This window comes from Limanda limanda, chromosome 9 (genome assembly GCF_963576545.1).
Source record: "Limanda limanda chromosome 9, fLimLim1.1, whole genome shotgun sequence".
Lineage (NCBI taxonomy): Eukaryota > Metazoa > Chordata > Actinopteri > Pleuronectiformes > Pleuronectidae > Limanda > Limanda limanda.
The window spans coordinates 16,214,905-16,242,117 of NC_083644.1; the positions used below are offsets into that span (position 1 = coordinate 16,214,905).

At 41.5% G+C, this 27,213-nt stretch overlaps 1 protein-coding gene across 1 annotated transcript in view; it reads left to right on the forward strand.

Annotated features, from left to right (window-relative positions):
* Nucleotides 1-27,213, forward strand: part of agbl4 (AGBL carboxypeptidase 4) — a 263,547-nt gene that overhangs the window by 82,594 nt on the left and 153,740 nt on the right. Inside the window, exon 4 of the mRNA XM_061078886.1 lies at nucleotides 25,192-25,286. Within this exon, the coding sequence (XP_060934869.1) occupies nucleotides 25,192-25,286 (95 nt within the window). The remainder of the gene's footprint in view (nucleotides 1-25,191; nucleotides 25,287-27,213) is intronic.

The following is a 27,213-nucleotide window of genomic DNA, read 5'->3' on the forward strand; positions in this document are numbered from 1 at the left end:
CTTTAGATGTGGCTGCATTTACAACTAACTTAAAGTGGTGAGATATGAGTGTGCATCAATTTTTTTGAGGAAGAACAATATATAATGTAGAATGTTATACATAAAACTGTATGTAATGATCACATTGAACAAAGTACCAACAAGTCCTCAAAATGAATGGTAAAATACCTGTTTTGTATTTGCCAATTTTGATCAGTGACCCCTCCAAGTTGAGCAATATATTTTTTGTACCTTGCAAAACTCTTACTATTTATTTTTCTACAAATATATAACACCTTCAAATTAAAAAAGCTGTATGTCAGTGGTGATCAAGTTTAGGCTTGGTTAATGAACACTTGGTTAAGAGAACTTGGTTAATGTTAGGCAATACCAGTGGGATTCTGTAATTTCAATTAAAAATGTCATGTTAACTTAATTAGATTCATGATTTAATCCAAACCCAGGTGTCTTACAAACTAATTTCCTGAACTGTATTCACAGTCTTCATCAACATATTGCGTCTGTTTAATTGTGGTTGTTATGGATTTTTTTCCTCTTAATTTATAACTCATAACAAGGACGATGTAATGGAGTTAAAAGCTTTGGATTAATTTCTCTAAATATATTTATAAAATAAACAAATGTGTTTTTATGGTGATTGAAATTGACTCATTTTATAAATCATGGTGCATTCTAAATTCATTTGGTAATTGGAGTTGTGGCCAAACATCCCATACTGTCCCAAGGTCCCAGGGTCATCAAGCTAAGACGTCCTGTTCAATGTTTGAGAACCTTTGTCATCGTTAACTAAACCAACTCTGAATTCTGATAGGAAACAGGCGTGTACCGTGTCAAAGCCCGAGATCTTATTTTATTTTGATGGACAAATATTCAAATTTCCATGACCAAGAGAGGGCATTGTTATCAAAATGTAACTGAACATTTTGTAACATGTCTGATTCTGCAGTTTGGTTTGGGAGTTTCCATTTAAAAAGCCTCTGTGCACAGCAATTTCCTCACTTTTCCTTCTGAACTATCTTTACTTTTAAAATAGTAGTAACAAGTTCCACAGTTTTTTCACATGAAAGATTTAATTCATGTTGTTAATTTCTTCACTGCTTCAAATCCCATGAATGGCCACGAACAGGCTTCCATCACTTGAGTGTAGTTCCATCAAAGAGAGAGAGGCCAGTTCGAATGCACCAAGGCCTCTGCCTGCTGGATAAATAGGGCTGTTCTGTAGTAGATAATGGCTGTGAGTCACATATTATATTTATCCAACTCAATAAAGCAGGAGCAGGCAGGCAGATTACTCTGCCCTGAGTCAAGGAGATAATGATATCTGGCTGCTAGCTGGTCCGGAACAGGCTCCAGATGGACTAACAGGCAGGCAGACAGACAGAAAGTGCTGCTAAAGGAGTTGTACGTGGATTGTGTTAGCATGAGACTTCACCTAAGCCTCAGACTGCTTGTGTCAGCCCACCACTGTTCCATGAAAGTCACCTTCGATCTCTTCCTTGCACCCACTCTCCCTCACCTCTGTTCTCGCTTGCTTCACTCCTCCACAGGGTCTTCATATTCCTCTATTCCCACTTCATGATCTCTCGCTCCTCCACAAGAATCCGGCTGCATGGATTTTGTCTGTTTCTCCTGTCTACACAGACTGCGTAGTGATAGCAGCATATTAGCAGAGTCGCAGCTTCAGTCCTCCATCAGTGTCTGTGCAGAATGCATTCAAGCACAGTATTGAATGTAAGTCACCCATGTATTCGCAGCATTCAGGGTTCAAAGCAAAATTAATGTAGTTACAGACATAAAACAAAGTAAATTAGACTGACAGCGTAACAATGTGAGCTGTTAACAGCCTTTGTGAAGAACTATATTAATTAAAACCAAAACATATCTACTCTGTCAGACGTGTGTGTTTTAAAACACACTTATTAGTTTGCAAGTTTGATACCCTTCTCAAATGGATAGTGGGCCATGTAGACCACGTCCTCTGAAGGAGGTGGCCCCTGAATTGGGACACTGCAATTGATAAACTACAGACCTTAGATTGACCGCCCCTCATCCAAGAGGATGTTGGTCAGAGGACATCTCACAATGTGAAACGCTTATTTTTGTCTTGATGGTTCTCAGAGCAGCAGTTGGGCTTGTCTGCAGACAGGAGCAATAAAGTCATTTTTGATAATGATGGAAATGTCCCCGGTAGAGGTCAGGAGCTCAGAACAGTAATTAAATGCGGACGCCACAATCCTCAGCGAGGGGCCGATGCAGTTCTTTTCTCACCTTGCTACCATGGCAATCTTGAACTCCTCTGGCGCAGACAAAACAGCTGTTTTATCCTCCGTTGTACACCAGACCTCGGATAAACAAATAGCATAAACTGTAAACAAAGTCTCATATTTTCCAACAAGGAATAATCACCATTGCTCCAGTGATTACGTTGATATTTTTCTGTGAATAAAAGCTTGAAAAGAAGAAGCTTAATGTGCAGCAAAGCAGAACAAATATCCTCAGAGGTGCAAGCTCTGCAAAGACAGCTCACTCATCCAGGGAGAGAGACACATGAAGCTCACTTTGTTTCACTTTGTCTCCTGCACGCTGCTCCTTGGTCATAAAGCTCCCCATTTACCAAACTCTGTCCCAGAGTCCATTCCAATTTCTACCTCTTTGAATGTGACAAGTGATAAGGATGGATTATAGTGGGAGACCAGAATTCCTCAGGATAATCCTTCACAGACAAAACACTTTGACATCTCAGCTTGTGTTTCTTTTTTCTTTCTCTTACTACACTCAGAGTGTGATGGTTTGTCGTGGCACGGCAGTTTGACTGTCTAAATCAGTTTTAATCAAGGCTTTAAAGATACCTTAGTTTAGTATCTTTGGTTCAGAGGCAGCAGCTTTCCAACGCTCTCCCTGTGAAGTCTCCTCCTCTGCTCTGGATGAATGCTGTAAAAAATGGCTGTGTGATTATACTCTCTCTTATTGGGACGCTGTGACTCTGTGTGAGTGTCATCCTCTGCAGAACAATGGCACAGGAAAACTGAGTGGACTTAAAAAAAGTTTTTATCACTAACCTGTTTCTCTTACTCTCACCATGAGGGCACAGATCAAGCTGGAATTGTGTGTGTGTGTTTGTGTGTGTGTGCCAGTATTAATTTATTTGATCTCTTTAGGACCTTTTCCAGAATAAACAGTGACCCTGTCAGGATCAGTCGACCTCTTGGGCACCAAAGCCCTGCACTTATGAGGCATAACTTAATTTTTGACCTCTTAGTTAATATTAGTTGTAAGATGTGAATTGTGGTTAGGTAAACGTGAGAGTTAGGTAAGAGCTGGTCACAGATACAGTTTTGGTTTGGCTGTCCACAATCAATGGAAGTCAATGCCAAATCCAAATAAGGATAGCTGCTCAAACCTGTGTGTGTGAGAGAGATAGAGAGAGTGAGTATGATTTTTAAAAAAAAGGGGGCCTTGTTCATTTTCTGTTCTGACTGGATCGTAATATGTTGTGTGGTTACTCTAGAAAAGTGACTTAATTAGAGAGAACAGCTTTGGTATTAAATTAGTTTGAGTTCTGAATTGAATTAGTTTCAAACACATCAAACAGTGGTGGGAAGTAGCTATTAGATAATTGGAAGAACACATTTAACACTCTTATCATTGTTTAGTAACTCATTAGTCCAAATGGTAACTTCTCACATTTTGTTAAATATAAATGCCAAAATGTGATGTCATGTCTGGGCAGAAAAACAAAGAGGATTTGTGCTGCACTTGTGAACAAATATTTGTGTTTTGTTGGACTATCTTCACATTCTACTTCTATGTCTTCGCCTCTGATAGAATTTAAATATGAGGTGTGTTAAGCTACATAACAACATTTGCGAAATGATTATGTTACCGCTGTGAGATGAGCAAATTACTTTGACTGTAGTAATGAGAAACCCCCCCCCCCACATGTCTCTCTGTTATGATAAACCAATGTGATGTGTGTGGACGTGAAGCATGAGCACAGTAAAGTACAATAATGTAATGATTTTCTTTAATGTCATTTGGTTGCTGCAATAATCATTATCTGTGTGTAATGTAATTGTGAGAATAGATTTTTGGCAAATGTTAAATGCAACGACACATTTTCTGCTCACAGATACAAAACGGTAGAAGGATTTTAACCATTTAAATTAATTACTCTGCTTACAGATGCTTAATAGAGTATTACTTTGATATGGAAAAGTAGCACAAATGGAAAGATACACCGCCTGAATTATTTTAAGGACATCCCGGTATTTTTAAAAACACAGTAGAGTAAATCTACAGCTAATCCCTAAACTTGAGATCATAAAAGCATTAAGTGCTCTATGGTTGAACATCAGTTGAAGGGCGTTTTCATACCCTCACTGTTCGGAGAGGATTTTCCTAAACTGAGGCTGCTTTCTGTTAGAATTTGTCACATTTGCAGTAAAATAATCAAGCTGCTGTTTAGTCGATCTCCGGTTCACTCAGAAACATTATGTGGGTTTTTCTTCTTGTAAACTATAAATGCAGTCTGTTGGCTTCTGCACCAAATGTAAAATTTAAATAATTTAACAGTTGACAGTGTCACATAATTGCCATCTGCCATTATGTACAGTATGAATATAATATGCATAAGTATAAAATATTATAATAGCCTAGTTCCCCTTTGTCATAGGAATGTCTGCAGCAAATACATAGCATGGAATATGTGTAAGCCTGCATTGTTATGACTGTGGTCAAACAAGGAAAATGGAAGATGACTTATTTTCATCCCTATTTACATTGTACTGTTGCACTGTAAACCATTAGCCATGTGTTCATGTTGTGATGTAATGTATGTAGTATACGTTGCTGCTTTGGATGTGATTCGTGCAATCTGGAATCATCATCTTCTGCAAAACCCCAATGTGCAGTAATCTTTTCTCCTTGTGAAAAGAAACCTGAGTCAAATGCCCAAGTATTTGGATTGAGAATAACCTAAAATCCAGATCCTAAATATCTTCTCTCTACTACAGTCGTTGGTGAAGCTGCTGGTTGCCTTCCAATCTCGCACAACAAAAGCTTGTTGAGTTTTTCCCCTCAGAAGACCTTCCTATTTCTCTCTGAGGACTTTCCAGGAGTTCTCCAAGGCCTTTCAGTTTCACATATGTTCCTTCCCTGGAGAAGCCATTTGAATCTCCTCTTCAAATTTCTTTGAAAGGAGAGAAAGAGGAAATAAGGGGGAATCCAAGTTGCTTGACATGCCGCCCCTAACACTCTTTCAACACACAGTTTCCCAGGTCTTCTGTCTTTCCCTGCTCGGCCAGCTAACAGTCTATGTATGCAGCCTCACTGCCACTGGATCATTTACTCCCAGGTCGCCTCTCCCTTGCACATTTTCGTTGTACTTCTTCTTTCTCTTAGTTTGAAGCAGTAGGGTACTTGGTCTGAGCCTCTCCTCCTCCTTTAGTGTTTGTGCTAAGTGGGGACCTTCCACACGTCCACCAGTCCATCCACTTCACTCCGGTCCCTCAAGGCTCCTTTTGAATGTGTTCTTTCATTTAATCATTTCTTTTAAAAAAAGATTATTTTTTTTGAGGGGGCACTGTGAGGTCACAGATCACATCAGAGTTGCTTTCCGACTCAGTGACCATTTAATCAAGCCGAGGTCCATTTTGCCGCCGCTCTTTTCAGAACACCTTTTCTTCCTGGGGCTCAGGGTTGAAGCCAATGGCCTCGGCCCTTCCAATTCCATTCCTACCAAAGCTTTAGAGGTGAAGCGGGTGACTTACACCAATTCCCAGGGATTTGGAGTTTCACTGAGTGTCCCGTATAGACCAATGACTTTACCTGAAATACGTATGCTTGCCCCTGACCCTTGCAGATACAACCCTACACCAAACGTTCTGTCTGCTCAGTGTTTTGAAGACCTAAAGGTCTAAGTTGGATGTTGATGTATAATATCAATAGATCAGTGTAGCCTAATCAAAGTACAATGTTATCGACCCTCTGCTTTTCAAATTTACCAAATAAAGCTTTTTACAGATTTGTACAAAGTTTCAAGATTATGTTTGAAGCTGTTCAATATTGTCTGACTATTACATAGTCTGTCCTTCAGGGGACCGACAAATCATGTTCTGTAATTATCAAATATAACCAAACTGAGATCTTTATAAACCATATTGCCACATGTAATGTTGCATGATACCTTCACATAGCTCTGCCTAGTTCAACCTGAGCAGATGTTTAATGCAGAATGAGTGAAACCATGCATAGTATTTGGGTTTTTGCACAACACCCAAGTACTTCACTTTTCACTTTGCCGTGTCTAGAGCATAAGGAGTATGACTTCTTCTTACAATTAAAAGTGGCTGGATTCTGGTATTGTAATTATTTGGATAGCTCCACAAAATGCGTTGTCACTTCAAGGTTTTGGAAAGCAGCCACAGAGAAATGATTTACTTGACCAGCGGGAAGTCACGCCAACAAGCAAAACATTTAGATGATGACTTGACAGTCCTGGTTTTGCAACTGAATGGTCTTTTTTGGTGTTTAGAATTATTCATAACCCAATTTTGGTGGCTTTCATAGAAGGAATTGTTTTCTTGAACAGTTGACATGTTTTTTACTTTTTTTTAGATTAGAAATCAGAAACAAATGCCAGGGACAGCCCAGCGAGTGTTCTGTTTGTCAGGTGTAATGGCATTTATGGGGATGTTTTAATTTTTGTAAAACTGTGTGGGTTATGACGCCTTCAGAGTAGTTGGCATCTAATATGATCTTCTCCGGATTTCTCTCATCAGTTTCTTCAACTTAAGCTGCTTTCATACATGCACTGCACTACGCCGATCATCCGTATTTCCAGGTGCACGTGTGAATGCAAATGTCCGAGTGAGTCGCTCTGCAGTTTCTATGGACTTTATCTGCCTGACCTCCTTGTAAAAAGTCCCTAGAAAACCATGAGAAGTCAATGTGTGAATCCAGCAGGGAATGCCCTGCAAGCATGTGGGGGGGTTGATGACACTTCTAATGTGCGACTGATACAAAAATACAAAAATTTTTAAGAAAACCAATATCCCTCTGTGAAAAAGGGTGATACTATCATATAGAAGACATCGATGAAGATGAGGAGAGTTTGTGGTGATTAGAGCTGGCGACGTTGTTTGGGTGCTGTAAAGAGTTATTACATCACTTCCTGTCTCTGACTGCTTCACCCGGCTGCTCCACCTCTCGTCTGAATAGCAGGGAGGATTTGATGCTGTTGTGAACACGTCTGTGCAGAGAACCTCGCTCAACGCAGTGGGAGGTTGTGCAAAATGGGTAAACTCCATATCCAATTCTCTGGATTTTACCCCGAGGTCATGTCTGAAAACAGCTTTAAACAGCAGGAAGAGCACACATCTAAATGTTCAAATTAACGACAACTAAAAGTTATGACTTTTAGGGGCATGGTATTTTACATTCTGAGTTATGACGGTTATTAATAACATTTTTGTCAAAAATCTGCTGTGAACTAGTTGTTAATTGTTATATTTAATATTATAAATGTATACAAATCTTCTAAATTCCCTCTGCAATTTCTAGATAGAAAATAAATCATCATCAAATTACCTCTGCTTCCTATGCTGTCCGAATAATGTATATGTATGACGTTACCTTGGAATAAAGTTTGTCAAATAACTAATTTCTCAATTCAGAAATTAAACATTTGTTCCCCAGAATTTCAACTAAGGATACAAGCTCATTGAATTATGTGTGTAGAGCACTGTGAAATTGTTTTTTTGCTAATAGCATTATCATTCTTACTGTGTCATGGAGCGAGAGTGTTCAAAAACGTATGTTGAATTCCATTAACTTTGTGTGCTTCCCTCGTTTCATAATCCTATAAAAACACATTTGTGTGCTACAGTCACTGAATGTTTTTAAGGCATTTAGAGTATTTTATACAATGGTATTCCATCTTAATAGTGCAGCACTAGACTGTACCATGATTAGGTTGTCGACCAACCCTCTGTGATACGAAAGAAAAATATCAAGAGAGAGGAGGGGGGTGTTTAGGTGTAAAGTAGATGTAAGTCTGCATTTAGGAAGGTCCTCCAAGCATCCCATAAAATGACTTCAGAAAAATTCTCCTATTTTTGAAGTGGAGTTTATTAGTGCTTATATTGAGTGGATTTGCAGCTTCTTGCTCATAGATAATTATAAAGTATATTTGATTTATATGCTGTAAGTGATACATATGTTCATTTTTAAACACATAGAGACATAATTTAATCATGAATCATTTATTATATGTGGCATCAACTGGAGTTAATATAGATGGCTTAATTAAATCTGTCTCATAACAGAAGCTGTGACTTCTGATTTAGTGGATCGAATGTACTCTCTTTTTTGGGTGTAGGATTAGTATCAGATTCCTCTGCCCTACAGGACCATGCCGAAGGTTTGTTCCTAATCTTTGAAACTACCAACAGCAGAAACTCATGGCATTAAACCTATGTTAGGTTTAGACCCAAATAATACTTTACTTCAAGAGGACACACAATTAAGGTTATGAAGTTATGGAAAGATCATAGCTTGATTATATTTTAACCCTGTTTCCAAAAGATCATGTTTCTATAAAATCGAATTGCTACAGCAATCACATTTTGTACAAAATGTACCTGCAGCTAGATTACCTTTTCTTTTAACAAAATGAGTATATGTTGTTAGTCTTACGTTGAAATAACAATGCCGATTGGTTTCCCACCGGAAACAGGTGTCCTCCTATGTTGGCTAACTGTTGTCAGCCAGTTGATGGGTGTTGTCTTTGCAGTGTTTTCAAAGAGCAGCTTTAACAGAAGTCGTGAAGCAGTGTTTGTCTGAGCTTGGTTTGGTCTGTCAGGGCCTCAACACTCAGGTTTCTCATTCTGTGACAGATCAGTTGTCAAACCTGTCTCTTCCTGTTACTTCCTGTAATTCCACCTGGTGTGAACTGAACTGAAGTCAGATAAACTCAGCTGATGTAAACTAACCTGACCCCAACAACTGGCTTTGTGGTGTGAGTTGTTGCACAGTTTTGTAAGGACACTTCCACCCCAGTGAGTTATTATTATTAGCTGATGGGACCTAAAACAATCGCACACAGCAACATAATTGGTTGGGCTGTTTTCCGAAGGCCAATGCTACACTTCAGACAGACATTGCGTGCTTCCTCCCTCAAGTCCACATTTTAAAAATTGATTGGGGACTGTTTTATATAAAATTGTATTGTTCAAACTCAGGGAGCCAGTTTCTAATCTATCTCCCCTGGATGTCTCTTGTGACCTCTCTGCTCCTACATTGAACATTTCATTCTGTTCTCATTTCTCCACAAATGTCAATACAGTGATCCTGAATGTTCTCAATTAGCTCAAAAAGCTTCACCCGTTGACCATAGGTTCAAATAATTTTGAAAGAACTTGTTGGTTTTTAAGTACGCCATGTGCTTCATTATTTGGATCCGTGTGAGTCCATCTGGCATGTGTGCTGCTAGTGCTTTATTGATCTGTTTTGCTACCAATCGATGATGGGTGTGGTGTTTTCCATGCTTATCAGACTGTAATCAGTCAACTGGAGGAAAACTATAACTTTTGTTACGTGTGATTTTCCAAAGGTTGCTTCCTTGATTCCATCACAGATCCTAAACACATTTATTTCATCCTCTTTCTCTCTTTCTTCACTGTGACCTGAAGTGTTAATGCATTTCCTTGTGGAAATAGCCACAGTGCAGTTCCCTTTGTTCATCCTGTGTCTCTCAGCTATTGTCCTGTTACTTGTCCTTTCCTCAACTTCGGCAGGTGCTTGTCGTTGGTGTAGTGAAGCAGCAGATGCAGTGTTGTCCATTTCTTCATCATTAACAGTCTTGCAGAAAGAGACGAGGGGCTGTCTCTCCAGACAGACAAAACGCATGGCAGCTAAAATAAAATGCTGTGCCATGTCTCACCAGTCTCTCTTAACCAGTGTGCTGGTGTGAGTATGTGCATCCACCCATGCATGTTGATGAGTTGGAGGTAGAGAAGATTGCTTTTTTACAGCCTCTCAATCACAAAGAGCAAACCAAAAGGGACACATGGGTAAAAGCATGGTGGAGCATTTCCAGGCTTGTTTCTAGACTGTTATGCAGTCGTGATGCCACTGGTTAAAGAGAAATATTCTCTTTGTTAAAATGTTCAACAAAAAAGTGCTTGGCTTGAATATGGGGACAACAAAGACGTGTTTCCATGGCGACCAAACAACCGAACGTGTTCCAAGATAAATACAAATTCCTTTTTCTGTGATTTATGGATTTAAACTGGCATCTGTTGGGATCATCAAATTCCAGTGTCCCCTTTGGTCCCCTGACATGATGATGGTAATGTAAGCTTTTTCTGATTTATGCTCCTCTACTCACAGCAAGTTGTAAAAATGTCCAGGCATAAATGATCTTGTAATACGACCAGGAGCAAGGACACACAATGTCAGGGAATGTGCAGCACCTGAAACCAGGCACAGTCAATATAATCCAATTCCAAAGTCGCAGCACCAGCACTTTCAGTCGTAGACTTGGAGTTCAGTCCATACAGTGCCACCTATAGGCAACAGAAGTGACAGCAGCAGCATGTTAGACCTGCTGACGTGGACTTGTTGCAGTCAGTGAGTGATGAGTGCTTAAGGTTTTACTGATTTTGATTGTGACAAAAAGGAATTGTTTTGTTAACTGGACCATGTTTTCTGCTGAATACTGGTAAGACTGTATAGAGAGTCGTTTAGAATTAGTTGGATATTACATGGCTGAAAAAGTCTTTTGTCAAAGATTGGTTCAGCATTTTTGGAAATATGCTTATTCTGACCCTGTCTGGGAGAAATTACTTTCTACAGAACTTAAGTTAAAGGCAAACATGCTTTATAGGAAACAAAATTGCAAAAAATCACCCCAAAAATATGCATCTGCATTGATTTATGAAGGAAATAATGAATGATTTTGACTATCTATACAGCTGCTTTACATTGTATGAGAAGATTCTCTTTAGGTCATTAAATCCGTGCAGCCATATGAAAGCAGCAGGACACATGATAATTAATCTGCAGCCTCCACATAATCTTGTCATGAAACTTGTACTTTGTTTCTCAGCTGTTTTATCCTAGAAAAGCCACACATTGATAATAGTGAGGTGAGAATCTAACACGAGGTAGAGCAGAACTCATATTCACCAAACATTAGACATATAGAAACATTGACATTGCAGCTGTGGCCCAGTAAGGAGAGCTGGTTGTCCACTAACCAAGGGGTAGGTGGTTCGATCCCCGACACTTTGAGACTGCATGCCGAAGTATCTTTGTGTGCTAGATACTGAACACAGTGTGTGAACAGGTGAATCCGACTTTTAGTGTAAAGCTCTTGAGTGGTCGATAAGACAAGAAAAGTAAATACAGTCCATTTACCCTTGTCCCTTGCTACCTCGAACATTCACCAATATAAAAGCAGTCTGCAATTCTAAAGGGAATAGAAGCTCTGACTGAGACTAAGCAAACCTTCGAAAATAAACAACCTTTTTTTTTGGTCCAAAATAATAAGAGGTATTATGTTTCATGCTTCCTGTCAATCAAATGTTATTTCCACAAACAGTAATATACTTTGCTTGAGAACCTTTTTTCGAAAAATGGAATTGTTACCACAGTAACGCGTGTATCCTTGTGTTAACTTTGCCAACACAACTTGTTAAATTGTGTTATACATGGTTTCTCTGGTACATTTGATATTAAACATCCTCTCATTAGGAGAGATTTTCATACTGGAACATGAGAAACATGCCAAAATAAAACCGTAACCCTGCACGGACATGCAAATGAATGCTGGCTTGACCTCACCCGCCCAAATCTGTAGTCTGCTAATCATTCATGTGTGTGTATTTGAGTGATTTATGATCAAGTTCCATGAAGAGTGCCACCTCTCATTAAAACATACTGGATGTAACTCTGGCATCTTGTACATTACACTCATGTCATGTCTGAGAAAAAAAGAGGACGGAAAAGTGATTGATATTCTACTGGGGCATCTGCCATTCACGCAGCATTCACACTGAAATTTAGTGTCTCAGCACTCTGCTTATCCAGCAGGGCTGTGGGGTTAGCGCCCTCATAGGCCCACCTCACCATCCTCATCAATGACCTGTGACATCACTTCCTGCTGATGCAGCACGCCTGTCAGATATGAGCCTCGGTGTCCTTCAACCTCCATCCTCTCCGAGTCATGTAGCTGCTGTGAAAACAAACACAAACACACAGCACTCATTCACAGCCTTCACACAGCCTTTGACCTCTGTTTTCAGCGGGCCTTTAAATTAGTCTCAATGTGTTATGTCAGTGTGTCAGAGTGAAAGCCTGAGGCAGCAGTGCAGAGAGAAGAGGCTGAGAATATGGGCTGCAAGTACTACTGGACTCTCATTAACCTCCCTACCTTCTCTCCCTTCACCAAGTCTCCTTCATCAGCTCATCCAGGCCTGAAGTGACACATGGGCCTCTGGAGTGTCAGTAGCGATAAAGATGCCGCCACTTCAGCGTTTTAATTGGAACTTCTGCTGTTGATGTGTGAACAGCTGTAGGACAGAGAAGGGCAGATCTATCATCCCTCCCCTCCGCAGACCGCCTGAGGTCAAATGGCAGCAGTTACCGTGGCAGGAAAACCCGCAAAGCTCCTGTTTATTTATGATTTTATCGCACCGCCCCTCCCCTCTGCACCTTCCTGCTCTCACATCTGCATATTCACATCTGGTTGTGAGACGACTGAGGAAGACTGGGCGAGCATCTGGAGGAGTACAGGGCTGTGCTGGAGTGAAATGACCAGCAAGGATGTATTTATAGATTCAATGCGGGGGGTTCACACACTAGCTGACACACACACACACACGCGCACACACACACACACACACACACACACACACACACACACACACACACACACACACACACACACACACACACATACTCTGCTGTGAATCCTCGACACTCCCTGCAGACACAAATCCATTATTCATTTCAAAATGACTCATTTTTCGCCCTGTGGCTCCTGGCAGTAGTGTGGCGCCTGACCAAGGGGGTGCTTTTTCTAATTAATGCGGATTGCGCAAGAAAGCAAAAAGTAACACATTCACTCTGACGCCTGATGTTACAGGAGTGCAGGTGTGAAAACAACGCTTGTGGCAAAATCATCACTTTGACCAATCACAACCCTGCACACTTGAGAATGCAGCGTGCTGTGTTTTCTTGCCTCTTCTGTATCTAATGTCAACCCCGCCTTGTCACTCAGCATGAGAACACGATAGGTACAAAGCTAACAAGAGCTACAGAAGCAGAAGTTAAGCATCATGCTATGTTGTCTAAGCACAGAGAATAGAACCAAAATCCTCCTGAAGCTCTCCTCCTGAGATGTGATCTGATTTTAATGAGTCCACCGAATGCCTCTTTATGGAGTTGGTTTCTTATTTTTATTATAGAGCTATGGTCTTTCATTTTCAGGTCATATATACTTTTGCTGCAAAAATGCAAAAATGTCCTTGTCGAAGACATCTGTCCTCAGATTTCTGCTCTTGCTCTTGGATTTTTGTGAATTGACCTTGTCACTGTTCCCTAACTAACCAACAGAATGCCAGGTGTGACACTGGCCAACCCACCCAGAAGCATTAAATGCATTCACACCAAGTTTCAGGTGTTTAATTTGTTTAAACAGAAACAGTTTTGGAAAATCAGAAGCCTAGGTTCCTTTTCCCATTGGGCCTCAGTCACCAAATATCCTTCCTTGATTTGTCTCGCTCCTTTCACGTCACCTTTATTCAGACGAAAAGGAAGAGGCAGCCTCAGCTACTCGTGTTGATTGCAACACAGATAACGAAGTAGAAACATTGCTTTGGCTTATTGTCAATAGCCATTTCACCTCATTGTCCGTCCAAGCAAACAATTCCTGGTCTACGTTCGTCCTTGCTCTTTCTCTTTGTTAGCACGGTCTACAACAAAGCAACAACTGGAGAATAGACAATCTTGTTCCTGTTTGCACCAGCACGCACATTCCCAGTCTACGTAAATGGGGATAAACAGTTACTGCCCACAAGAGACTTATTAAGAAGAGAAACAGGGTCTAGAATACAGATGGGTAAGACACATCAGGGTATAGACAGATATGAGCAGAGATTGTTATGGTGTGGAGGGCACATGCATTGTGTACATACATGTAAACTCTTACATACAAAAACAGGCAGACTGAGATGCACACATATACTCGCAGGTATCATAACTATACACAGCATGAGATGGAGGTGGGGCAACATCTTATAATTCTCAGATATTTGAGGCGAGACACAGCGCTGCTTTGCATGCTATTAGATGGGAATCTAAATAACATTTACATGTCATTTACGTCTATCACCTTCGTTCTGAAGAATGGTGTCAGCACTATGTGCATATCAAAGCTGATGTTTATTCCACTTGCCAGCAGGGTTCCTTTGCCAAATTTGCAAATGAATGCAATTATGGGTTTCCTCCCCAGACAGTGTTTGAAAGGTAGTGGTTATCGGGAAAATAATATTTGATAATGTCTCGATATGATGTCTTTGTGAATTTAGGTCCTTGGTCAAGAAATGATATCACTGATGTAGATGTTTATTCTCTGATCGTAGTTTGTTATTATTTGTGTCGTGGTTCTTTGAAAGTTTAACTATGGTACTCGAGGAAAGCAGTGATTTGCTTTTTGTGAAGAACAACACAAACTGTAGACTTCTAACATTTCTGTCATGACTTTCCTTTTCTCATGCTGTCTGGTCATTGCAGCAAAGCAGTTTACACAACTTTATTTAGCATCCCAATCATCAATTAGTGCAGGCAAAACGTTAAATTGCATTAACAAAATGCCTTTGTATAACCATTACAGAAAACATTTGTGATAACAAAGCGATTACTATTTAGAGACAGCAATAAGCCAGGCACTGTTTCCGGATACCATAATTACCAGTAGCAAGGGGAGCATGGATGAATGCTCATGTGTTGCAATTCTGTGAAGGAGCTGGAAGCAATGCAGAAGATGAAGATGAAGATGGGCGAGATAGGCTGTCAGAGAGCAGGCGTTTCACTCTGAGGACGTTAGTCCCCCCTGACACATCCACAATAACCCTCAAGAGGAGCAATTGCTTCCCTCTGTCCGAGCACAAATTTCAATGTTGTTTTGCACACACCTCTCCATTATGAAAGCTTTTTTTGGTAACAGAGGAGATATTGAAATAGAGAGAGTGAGATGGAAGGAGCGAGGCAGGCATGGATGGAGGAAGGGAGGGAAGAATGAGAGAGAGATTGGTTTTCATGCCTGGTAGTCAGCGAGCCTGTAAATCTCCCAGGAGCATAGTGGAAGACAGCAGAAGGTTGATAGTCATCCATCACTCCTGACAACCCCACTGCTCTGGAAGGGCCTGACAGCACAGCCCTGCCTGAAAGAGAGAGGGGGGGGGGGGGACACAAGAGGAAAGATAAATAGAAAGGGATGCTGCCTGCAGAATGAGAAAATTAACTCTTCCATATTTAAAGCAGAAGGCAGAGGGGGGAAAAGAAGGTGAGAAGACGAATGCGTGGCGAGGAATGGGAGGAGGGAAGTGCAGCAGTTGGCTGTTCCAGCCGCTCTGTTCATCCCTCACCGAGGGCCTGTGGCCGCGGCAGTGCTGCTGCTGAGGGAGTGGAGACTGTGGACGGGTTGGAACTAGAGCTCTGTCCTCGTCAAAGCAGCAAAGCAAGAACATGTGGGTCGAAATCTCCAGAAGAGCAAACTTATATTCTTTTCCACAGAAAGATGACCCCTGTCCCCTATAAATATATAAACAGCAAATTTAATTTAATCAACAAATGCATTAAAAGGAACACTATTACGCCTAGATTATATTACATTTAAATTCAATTATATCAAATTGAGTTTAAATTTAATCATGGTAATATATTTAATAAATGCATTTGCCAAATCCCCCAAGAAGTTGGTAATATAAACAATACTAAATACGAAGCACAGATATTTTACTTTTGAATTACTATATCCACTAACTGCAAGTCAACCCTGATTCAACTTCATTATGTTGGGAATGGAAATATTTGGCTTCTTGTTTTACAATTTTAAAGGAGATTTGAAGCATGAGATATTACTGAAATTAAATTTTTAACATTTAACAGAAATTACTATCTTTCATGTCTTTCCCTGAAAATTCTGTTACTTAAAACTGGCCATGAGCCAAGGGATGTAGATGTATATCCAAGCTGGAATCAAATAAATGCCAAAACTAAGTAGTAGTATATAAACCACATTTTTAGGAGCGAGAGAGTTGGTCTGTCACAACTGAAAGCCCGTATTTTACTTTCTCACTTGAATGTAGAGCACGAGTAAGCTGGAGAGATATGTTCTCTGCCTCTGGTAAAATAACCATTCCTTTTCATTACAGCTTTCTAAGTGACACAATAAAACACTGAAGAAGAGTGGAAGAAAGCATACTGTGCTATTTTGTGTCAACTGGACATATGGGATAAGTTTCTCACAGAGTGTGGGCCGAGTGGTAATAAAACGGGAACTGCCTGTTCAAAGAACACAAGGTCTTATTGGCGAGGAGCTGTCCAAACACTCTGTCAATTAAACAGACGTAGAGTCCCTGCATATCTGACAATCTGTGGGTAGCTGACCATGACCCATTCTACACATATCGACTTCAGAGGGAACACACACTGAGGGGAAACACACGCACACAAAGAAGCTCATTATTAAATCACAACATGGATGTGTGATCTTATTATAGTGCCGCGGCGTCTCTGTAGCAGGTGCAGAATGTGGTTGGGTAATTAAATGAAAAGCAGTAAAAGACGTCCTCGGAGGTTATGTCATGTTTATCTCGATAGTTTTTTACGGCGAGCTCGTCGTGCGACCTGTAACGTACTCATCCATAAAACAAAAAGTGGATGTTTTACAATTCCAATGATTGTTTGTGTTTGAGTATCTCTCTTGCTCTGTGTTACTGGATTCATACTGCTGTGTTATTTTGGCTCCATATTAGTTTTATTCCCGTCCATATCAGTAAACTAACGAACCTTAAAAGGCATAACACATGACCATGCATGTACACTGGGCATGCACGTCCTCCTTGACATGGGAATGGTCACGAATGATAGATTGTCACCAACAGCAAAGCTTGTAACTAATTATCCATGTAGCTTTCTTCACTGGTTGCCAAGGCTACTGCCAGTTGTTTACTTCTGGAAGGGGGTAATGTAATAGGATCCTGACGAATCAGCGATGGCTACATCGTGATCGAAAAGAACCAATCAGGTTGTGAGTGTCTACTTCATCGTTTCAAAACATCTCTGTTTTTGCCCGTCCAGACTAAGAAGCTGGCCCGGAGTTTTAAAACCAAAACAGGACCAGTACCAATTCCAAACTGTTCAGCTCTAGAGGCTTTAAAACACCAGAGAAGTGTGGACGCAGAGTTGATGCATTTTTGAACTCAGATGTAATAGTACTTGTAGCTCTGTAGTAAATGTGGTAGTAGATGCAGCCTGTGAGTGTGTGTGTGTGTGTGTGTGTTTGTGTTGTGAGTGACCTCCATCAGTGTCTGCAGGGCACCGGCCGTTGCTGCCACTCAGTGCGACAAAAGCCCTAATTAAAGAAGTTCCAGTTGTACATGGCCTCACAATGGAGAGAGAGAGATTGCCTTTCAACTCGGTGCCCGATGCAGAAACTTCCTCCTCCTTGGGTTGAATAAAAGAGTCTGATACAAAAAGCCATGAATGCCTAAACCAAACAAAAGCTCTTTAAAAGACTGTCACCGAACGATCTGATATCTCCTGGAACAGCTCTGCTTTGAATAAATCTTTTTTTTTTTCCAGTGAAGGAGGGAGAAGGAAATTAAAAGCTGACATTTAAAAAAGCTGCTGCTGGGACTCATGGCCCCTAGGATCAATAGCTAGGTATCTCACGAACCCCCCCCCCCCCCCCCCCCACCGCATATTAGCTCACTTTTCCACGGGGCATCTCAGACTAAGTACAAACAAACCAAAACTACTGTAAGAATATTTCTGTGTTGTTTTGTCAGTTTACCTCCAGGTGTGTGTGTGTGTGTGTGTGTGTGTGTGTGTGTGTGTGTGTGTGTGTGTGTGTCTGTGTGTGTGTGTGTGTGTGTGTGTGTCTGTGTGTGTGCGTGCACGCGTGTGTGTGTCGGTGTCACCTGAGTAGCAGATGGAGGCGGGGTGTGCGTGTTTGTGTGTCTGTAATGTGTTTAATGGGTCCCATCCTCCTCTTCCTTGTGTCGACACCTTGATTTGACATTGATCATGAGGGACCTAAACTGTCAGCAACAACATTACACTGAGAAGGTAGAAGAGAGCAGGAATTGTGAGTTGTGTGTGGGTTGTGTGTGTTTGTGTATGTTCATATCTGGGGGTTACTTGTGTTGGTTGACATTATTGACATTCAGTTATACTCAGTGACATTGTCAGCGAGCGACTTTGTGAAGTCTGTCAGGTTACGTATAGCAGATTTAGTCAAGGTCATGCATGTGCTCTCTCGCTAGAGTCACGTCCCTTTCTCCCCGACACACACACCCACACACAAGGGTGTCCTGCCCTACACGTATGAGTCTGTGGCCTCCGTCCACGCCCACGAGGACTCAGGTCGTCCCTGAGTGTCCCCCTGTTCTACTGTTATTCCCGCCAATTGCTGCCTTGCGACCTTCCTCACTCTCGCCAGCCTTTACGGGGGCATATAGCCATATCTGAGCTTCCTTTAACATAATGTCACCCTGGAGAGTCACCAAAAGCCCTTTGAAAAGGCTTCCTGCTTTCTCTGACTGCTCAACTAAACAGCCAGTAGCATTTTACATAAATATGATAGGCTGCTTTGACAATTATAACTATAGTGCAAGACCTGTTCTTTCCATTGTGCTGAAACCCGTGCGACTGTGCTAGTCTCTGGGCCTTGGCAGCCTTTAGGGAAACTATACAGTTTATTCAGACGTAGTTTCTTATTTTTTAGAAATTGGTTCAATTGCTTATAAAAACACTGTTGCTACTCAAACAGTGAGGTGTCTGTGTCTAGTTAAAGGCGCCAATGGGCCCAACGAACACAAGCAGTTAGTGTTGTTATAAGCAAGACAATAGTTTGTCTGATTATCGGAACAAAAGTGCAGTTGCACACAAAACCGCACATAACCACGGCAAGTGTGATGAGTTTTATCAGGGGTATCGTATATATATAAAACTGTCTCCTACAGGTTATTTTATTACAGTAAAGCCCAAGTTGTAGTACAGTATTACAACTAAGTTGTAGCTATGGCTAGCCCACTTGCTCTATCATCCCCATGGGTTTGCAGATTGCTGAATCTACAAGTGATGCATGCCAGGAATTTATTTCTGGCAATGAAACAGCAACATGCTGTTTGTTATTCCTTCAGCTTAAATCATTTGAGGAATAACAGATTTCACCATAGTTCAGACACAGTTCAGGTGCTTATTAGATAACATTCACATCATCAAGTGTACACCAGCTCAACATGTGTTCGTAAACATTTAAAACACAGTCAACAACACTATCCAGGTGATGAGCAATTAGTCATCACTTTACTATATGATTACTTAGATGTCATTAATAATGTTTTGTTGTAAATCAAAATTCTGTTCTACAAAGTTTTACGTTTATTTTAAAAGGAAAATGACAACAGGTTAGCAATTGATGATCTGTGATGTGTATCTCTGTGTGTGTGGTGCTGGACTCAGCTGCTGGCGGTGTCAGGTAGTCCCAAGAACAGTGGGAAGTTGGCACGCTGTGCGTCAGTGATAAGGTTGATCAGAGACAACAAGACAGGAACAGACAGAGCTGGAGCTGCCAGCAGTTATCAGTCTGTCTCTGATGGTTATGGACAGGGCTCATAGATTTGCTCTGCTTGCTTGTGTTGTGATGAGGAATCACAAGGTTAAATAACGGAACACAGTGCGGTGATGTGTTCAGGTAACCTCACCTGATCCCTAATGGGACAATTTGTCTCCGCTACACAGTTGTTATTTTGTGAAGACCACTGGGCAACATTTCAAGTGCAGTGTTGTGGGGATAATAATGTCCCTGTGATGAAGTGATTTTAAGGGAAGAATCTAATTTCCGCTCCGGTCAGAGCCTGAGGGTCAGCAACAAGAAAGAGGTTTTATTTTTGTTGTTGTTTTTTTGCACAAAGACCTATCAGCACCCTGGAGTCTGGCCAAAGCTCTGACAGGACAGTTTCCCTGCGCTGGTGGCCACCTACCATATGTACAAACATTTTAACATTATAATCTTAATTAACCTTAGTGTTTTTTGTAGATTGAGGTTGATATATTTAAAAGTAAAACAGGCTATAGTTTCCCTTTTAATTGAGGAACCAGAAACAACTTATTTTTTAAAACTTAAATGAAGTCACCATCGTGTTTCTACCTGAAAACATTTTTCCCTTATCTGGCCAGATTGGTTTCGGAACTTAAACCACCCAGTAACTTTTACTACTATTACTTTTTTCAATCATTCAAAATCAATTCCGTTCAGCCTTCACCATCAAACGGGACAAAGTGCTCAGTCCGTGTAGAGGTCTCTCACTACGCATTTAAAATGGTTTCTTTAATAATTCATGGAGGCCTCTTCCAGGAAGCAACGCTATCTTTCCACTTGCTGGATCGATGCAGATCAAAAGACAGTGTTTGGTCCTAAATGCAATCCTATCCTGAAGTGCTACCGGCAGGACTATTTTAGTGCCAAGAGCTGTGTCTATAGCTGGCTGCTGAACTCTGTTTAATGTTTACCAAAGTGATTGTGATTAGAAATTAGTGATTCAGACGAAAAACACCCAAAACACTTTGAATGAGACTCCTTATTTATGCTTTAACCCTGATGTACAACTTACAGTATACATCCCAGTGAATTTGAGATAAAATATCTGCAAGACAAAAAATAGTCAGACAATAGTTAGACAGCTAAGCAAAGCTTTAATTCAAGATTAGAATTTTCAGTATGCAGCATTTGTTGGGCCATTGCTTTTGATTTTGATCCGTTCTTACATTAAGTCTTTGTAGATACTTTATATTTGTTTACTGCTGTGACAGAGTGGAAATCCTATTTATTGCTCCATTAAGGTTCATTTGAGTTTTGCATGTCGGGAGATTATGTCGACCAAAGACAGTTCAGCCAAGAGCACAAAATGCATTTTTTTCAAGTTTGATAATATTTCTACTTTTGACATGATCTCATGTTGAAGTCACTTTGTTTCACACTTGGATGTTACATTTATGTATATGTGTGTGTCAAGATAGTGTGTATGTGTGCGTGTGTCTGCGTTGACACCACAGAGACACCTGTTCCAGTCTGCCATTCAGCGGTGATGGGGACGGCGTAGGGCTTTGACACGCTCTGTAGACAAGACAGCTCAGACAGCATAGATGTTAATCTCTTCTAACTGCTCCCAGCCTAATTAAATCTTCCAGGGCAGACACAAACACACACACACACACACACACACACAGACACACCCACACCCACACACACACACGCACACACGTGCGCACATGTGGAGGCTTCCAAATTGGTCTTGCTTACGTGTGAGTGTGAGTTTTAACGATCGGGAGAATTGGCCCTACAGCGTTTGCTTGATATTAATTCAGTAAAATTGTATGTCTGTCTGTCTGTCTGTGTGTGTCTGTGTGTGTGTGTGTGTGTGTGTGTGTGTGTGTGTGTGTGTGTGTGTGTGTGTGTATGCAAGGGAGTCTGTTTGAAGATGCAGTGGTAACTGAGAAAGTCATGTACAACAACAATGGTGCTGATCACTTCATGTTGTGTTTACATGTCTGTACTCTGACATGATTGTGTTGTGTTGCACAGTCATGCAGGTCATCTACACACATCACATTCTTCCAGCACTGCAGATGGAAAGCATTTAATGTAATGAAATGGAAATACCAAAATCAGTCATCTTAACCTGATTGGTGTTAATTCAAACACCAGGGTCAAATTAGGTTTGTGTTGTGCCATGAATTTCCTTCATCCTGACAAAAATGGCACATTGAGAAGGCCACAGGCTGGAGCTCATACATTGTTTTACCAATAAACTTTGGGGTTTGATTCTCACAAACGACTCACAAAAGTCACTGAAGCTAGATTGTCTTTAGAAGAAGGTGAAATAAAAGGGGAGAAGCCTGCTGCTAAATGTTAAACAACTGCCTAGTTTATATTCTCCAGTTGTATCGCTTACCTTAATGTCAAGGTGAATGTTTCTTAATAAGGAAAAAAAAGAAGAATTCTGGGTCAATAAATGAGAAGGTGTATAATATTCTATTATTAGCCACCAAACAGGTAACTGCAGGTGGTGTTGGGCCTGATCTCTTTGTATCTGTGTCCTGAGTTCATTCTGGGTTCATGGCTCAACAAAGTCAAAAGTAGAATTGGGTTCAGAGAGTACATGCCTCCACAGCCAATTAAACAGTCCCCTTGTGGAACCACATATGTATTTACTTGATCACAAATCGCACACAATAGTCCCACCAACATTCCTGATTTCTTTCATCAAGATCAATCAATTATTGTCTGAGAAATCTGCAAATGTTGAAAAAGCTAAGAAATGAATCCAACCCCTGATCTGCACCAAAATTGAACAAGTTCTTCCTTAACCTATACTGCATCCTTCCACCGATCTCTTGAAAATCTGTCCTGTAGTCACTGTGTAATCTTGCTTCCAAACAAACAAACCGACAGCGTGAAAACATTAAAAGAGGTCACATGTTTTAATCGATCAGTATTTATATTGCACTGAACAGTTTTAACTATAAGCAAGCATGAGCGGTTAACAGAAACCTAATAAACCTGTTACTATCAGATCCTGTAAAGGAATAGAACAACATCACAGTGGTAATAAACACACACACACACACCCTCACACACACACACACACACACACACGTTCTGCACACGCACAGCATGATTCAGTCATTGGTCCAGGGTTTCCCTATGTTGCTTTTAAGCTTATGAAAGTTATTTGTGCCCTGTAAGACTGACTTTCTGATGTGATGTTTAATCACAAGATGTAGAGATTCTTTTTTAATCTGTTTAGCTTCAGTGAAGTCGGTGTCACGGAGAGACTCTGACAGGACATGTGCCTCCCTGCCTGCCTATCAGCCCCCCCGCCTGTCTCCTCTACATCTGTCCACCCAGCCAGAGCCCATCTCACTTCCCTCTGTTGCTACCTTCAGTAACTCTGTCCCTCCCATATTTATCTCTGTTGCACCACTACCCTCCTGTCTCTTCAACCCCTCTGTGTCTGCTCCTATATGTCTTCCTTGCAGCCACACCTTTTTTTCATGCTTGATTCACTCCCACCCTTGCATTGTGCAACATTCTCCCTGCGATTCAATTTCCTTTTTTCCCTTCTTTTGCCCCGTCTCTGTCATCTGTCCAGTCTCGGCTACCTCTGAGTTAAACAGGCCAAACAAATAGATTACAAACAGTGGGTAGAGTGAAGCTAAGGAGGAAGACAATCTGAATTTGTTGTGGATAAAGAATGAGGAAGGAGGCTGTGCAGTCAAAGAAAGCCAGTGGAGTCAGAGTAAGGCTGTATTTGCCTGAGGGGAAAAGGCTGAAAAGTAGCTCTCGCAACAGATGTGCAGGGCAGTAAAGTGTAATTGAAATGCCAGCAGCAATGGTCTTATCTCCCTGCTAAAGGAGCCTGCTGCCAGTCTCAACATCAGTTAGATGTCATTTTACCTAAGTCTGAATCAGCCTGCCACAATCCACAATCCCCATTCCTCTGATGCTAGGCGGGCGAGAAGGGGAGAAATGGATGAGGGGGAGGGAGACGAGAAAGAAAAGGAGGGAGAGGAGGGTGGGGAGTCTGTAATAGGATTTCAGTGGCACCCAGTTAACTTCCACCACCTGGACTTATTTGGTAATTTGATATGCCCCATCAATAGGATTCATTTACCTCAACGCAGTATTACCATCGCCATTCATTTGACTTTTTAAACTATATTTTTATTCAGTTCTCTCTGCATATTTTCCTGCTTGTTCTGATCCTAATCACGGCTGCTGGAGGTGGCAGGAAGGAGGGAGGGGAGGGGTTTCCACCCAACATATAAGCTAAGAAAGAAAGACCTTGGTCCAGCGGAGGTGGAAAGCCAGACGCCATCGCTCCAGGCGAAGCTTAATGTTGTGGGCCAGCTAGCATCCCTCAGGGAGGAACCATAATGTCCTCCCAGATTAGAGGCCGGCACTCCTCGGAGCTGCTGCCTTTCTATCAGGAACTTTGTTACTGCAACATGGGATCATCTGCAGGACATTAAAGCTGCCTTATCATCCCACTGTCATGTTAATGTGCAGGGATTCTGTGGCTTGTTGGTGATATCTGCGGTGGCTGTGGCAACTTTTACCTTTGCCTGAGCTTCTTATGCAGTTTTTGGGGCTTATGTATTTCCACAACTCCCTGGTCACATGAGAAGGAAATGGTAGTGAAGAAAGAGTCAATTTCTGGCGCTTTAATGATACACACACACACTGCATAGGGTTTTGTAATGTATGACTTTTTGGTCAGATTCAGTCTCAAATCGAAGAGTAGCTACATCTGCCAAGGCAAACGCCATGTTACGTCATGTTTAAGAAAGTTAAAAAAAGTTCTGTAACCACTTGCTAATCTGGATCTACTCCAAAATTGTACGGGTTCTTCCTCGGGTCATATCCTACCCCCACACACAATTTAATAGAAATCGGATAAGTAGTTTTCAAGTAATATTGTTAAATAAAAAAGCATTTATTACAATCATTGTTATGTCTGTTTTGCTTCAAACATTTAACTGGATTCTAACTTTCAGGACCAAATATTAACAGTGGCTCCTGGAACTCATTGAACTCTACGATTTTGGGCTTGACAAACATATTTAATACCATGGGTTTCCTATTGAACACGTATACACACGCATGATATCTTGCAGTCTTGTTGTCTCCTGGCTTTGTTGGTGCACACCTGCATTATCACAGCTAACCGTGGATCAGCATGATATGAATTTGCTGTGTTGCTCGTAAGTTTGTTTGCTGTACAATGCAAACAAAAACCTATAGATCAACTCATAAAGACCTTCATCCACAGTGCTATTAGTGGTCGAATGCTTTGTAAATTAAATGTCTCACCTATGTTTTCAAATGTTTTTCAGAGAGTCATTTTCAATGTGGTCAACTTCTCCAAGACCAAGAGCCTGTACAGAGATGGCATGTCTCCTGTGGTGAAGTCCACCAGCAGACCTAAATGGTAAGTAGGCCAACTGCATGAGCTCTTCTACGGGCTTGATTTAAATGTGAATGTTTTGTACTTTACCTTGTTAATAATACTTCTATAAAATTCTCATTATGGTACTTTATGCAATGACTTTTATTCTCTGTTGGACACACTCACAGTCCCTCTCTCTCTCTCTCTCTCTCCCTCCCTCTCTTTCCTCACAAACACTCCTGCACACACACACACAGTCTCTAAAGACTGATACTTTATATTTCCTGAGTGGATGCGTCCGGGCACATTAGCATGTGATCCATTGGTTGCCAGTATGACGGCTGTCTGATGTAATAACGCTTGACTGATGGAAACAGACACGTGCCTTTGTGTGTGTGTGTGTGTGTGTATGTGTGTGTGTGTGTGTGTGTGTTTGTATGCATTTGTGTGGGAATTAGTAGGTGTGGCACGAGGGAATTGAGCTGGTGCAGTGGGGGTGGGCACTGTGTCTGCCGAGCAGGCTGGTGTATCCAGTGGGTCGAGTCCGTCCTAGAGGAGCCCTGACATCTGTCATCAGTTGATGGAGGGCATCAGCAGAAACGCCCGGCATCTGCCACCCCGAGCTGTGTGCGTCTGCTAGCCTAGCGCCAGCACCAACCATGTCGTAGCGTGCTGGTCGCAGGCTAATGAGAAGAGACAATGGGCACGACACCGTAGACAGGAAAGATGAACTGCCGCATGCGATACTGTGCAGTGCATCACGACGCAGCTCAGCTCGGCCGCTTCACTCTCTCTCTCTTTGTGCTGTATAGCTGCAGTTTTGCAGTTTCTCTGTCGTGTTCGTGGAGATACAAATTGTTCTCAGGGCCACTGCTGTTGTTTCATCCTGCCAACAGTTTATTTACGGTGAAGTTGTTGAGTGCTTTCTTTAAAAATGATGTTATATCTCAGGTGAGTGTTACACTGTCAGTTAAGCGACTGTGTGGACAGTGCTACAACACAAACCAACTTTATGTCCCCGTTTCGATCCATGTGTTTTGAAGCTGTGGTAATTAAACTCAAATAGTCATTTTCTGCCCAGTAATTTTTGTCCCAGATTATGAAAACTTCCACTTTCTGAATGGTTTTGACTTCTCATTTGAAATAATCTGTAGTGTGTAAAGGGTTAGTTCATACAGGAGACTCGTTGGGTCATTCGGGTCCCAAAGCTTTTCTTAATATGCTAATCATGCAACACTGGGCATGTTTATGTTTCACTAAGCTCTCATAAATAGGTATTTAAGTGACAGACACAATGGGAGGTAATGTCGCCGAGGCCCGACTCCATTTACCTCCTCAGGCTAATACTCTTTTAACCGCTCCTCTCAGCGCTGTGCCATTTAAGAGGCATCACGTCTCATGCACTTGTGTAGAGCCATTTCCAACTGTCTGGGGCTCCCAAGACCACAGCTGACATTGTTTGTGTCCCCACAAAGTGGTCAAGATGCTTTTAACACAACCACTTCTGTTTGACTTTTCCGTGAGCACAACAAAGCACAGACAGCTCCTAAAGTAGCAATCTTCTTTTTGACAGTTACAGATATGGAATAAATAAAAAGGCAGAGCGTAGAGAGCTTCGCCTGTCTGATCCAAACTCACACAGGACAGGATAAAGAAGGTACAGAGAGAGAGAGGGGGCGATGGAAAGAGAGAGAGAGCGAGAGAGAGAAAGCGAGGGAGATTTGAAGAGAAACAGACAGAGAGAGGGTGGGTGGAGGAAGAAAAAACACAAAGTACAAGAAAGAGAGATTACTGAGACAGGTAGACAGGGAGGAGAGAATGAGAGAGTGAGCTGAAAAAGATTGCTCCCCCTCTCTCCCCACCGCCCTGCAGCCACCACCCCACGCCTGTATCTATCAAAAGAATCGTCAGTATTAGCTCAGGAGTTGAAGCCTTTATCTCCCCGTGCAGGTGCCTCATGTCCTGGGGT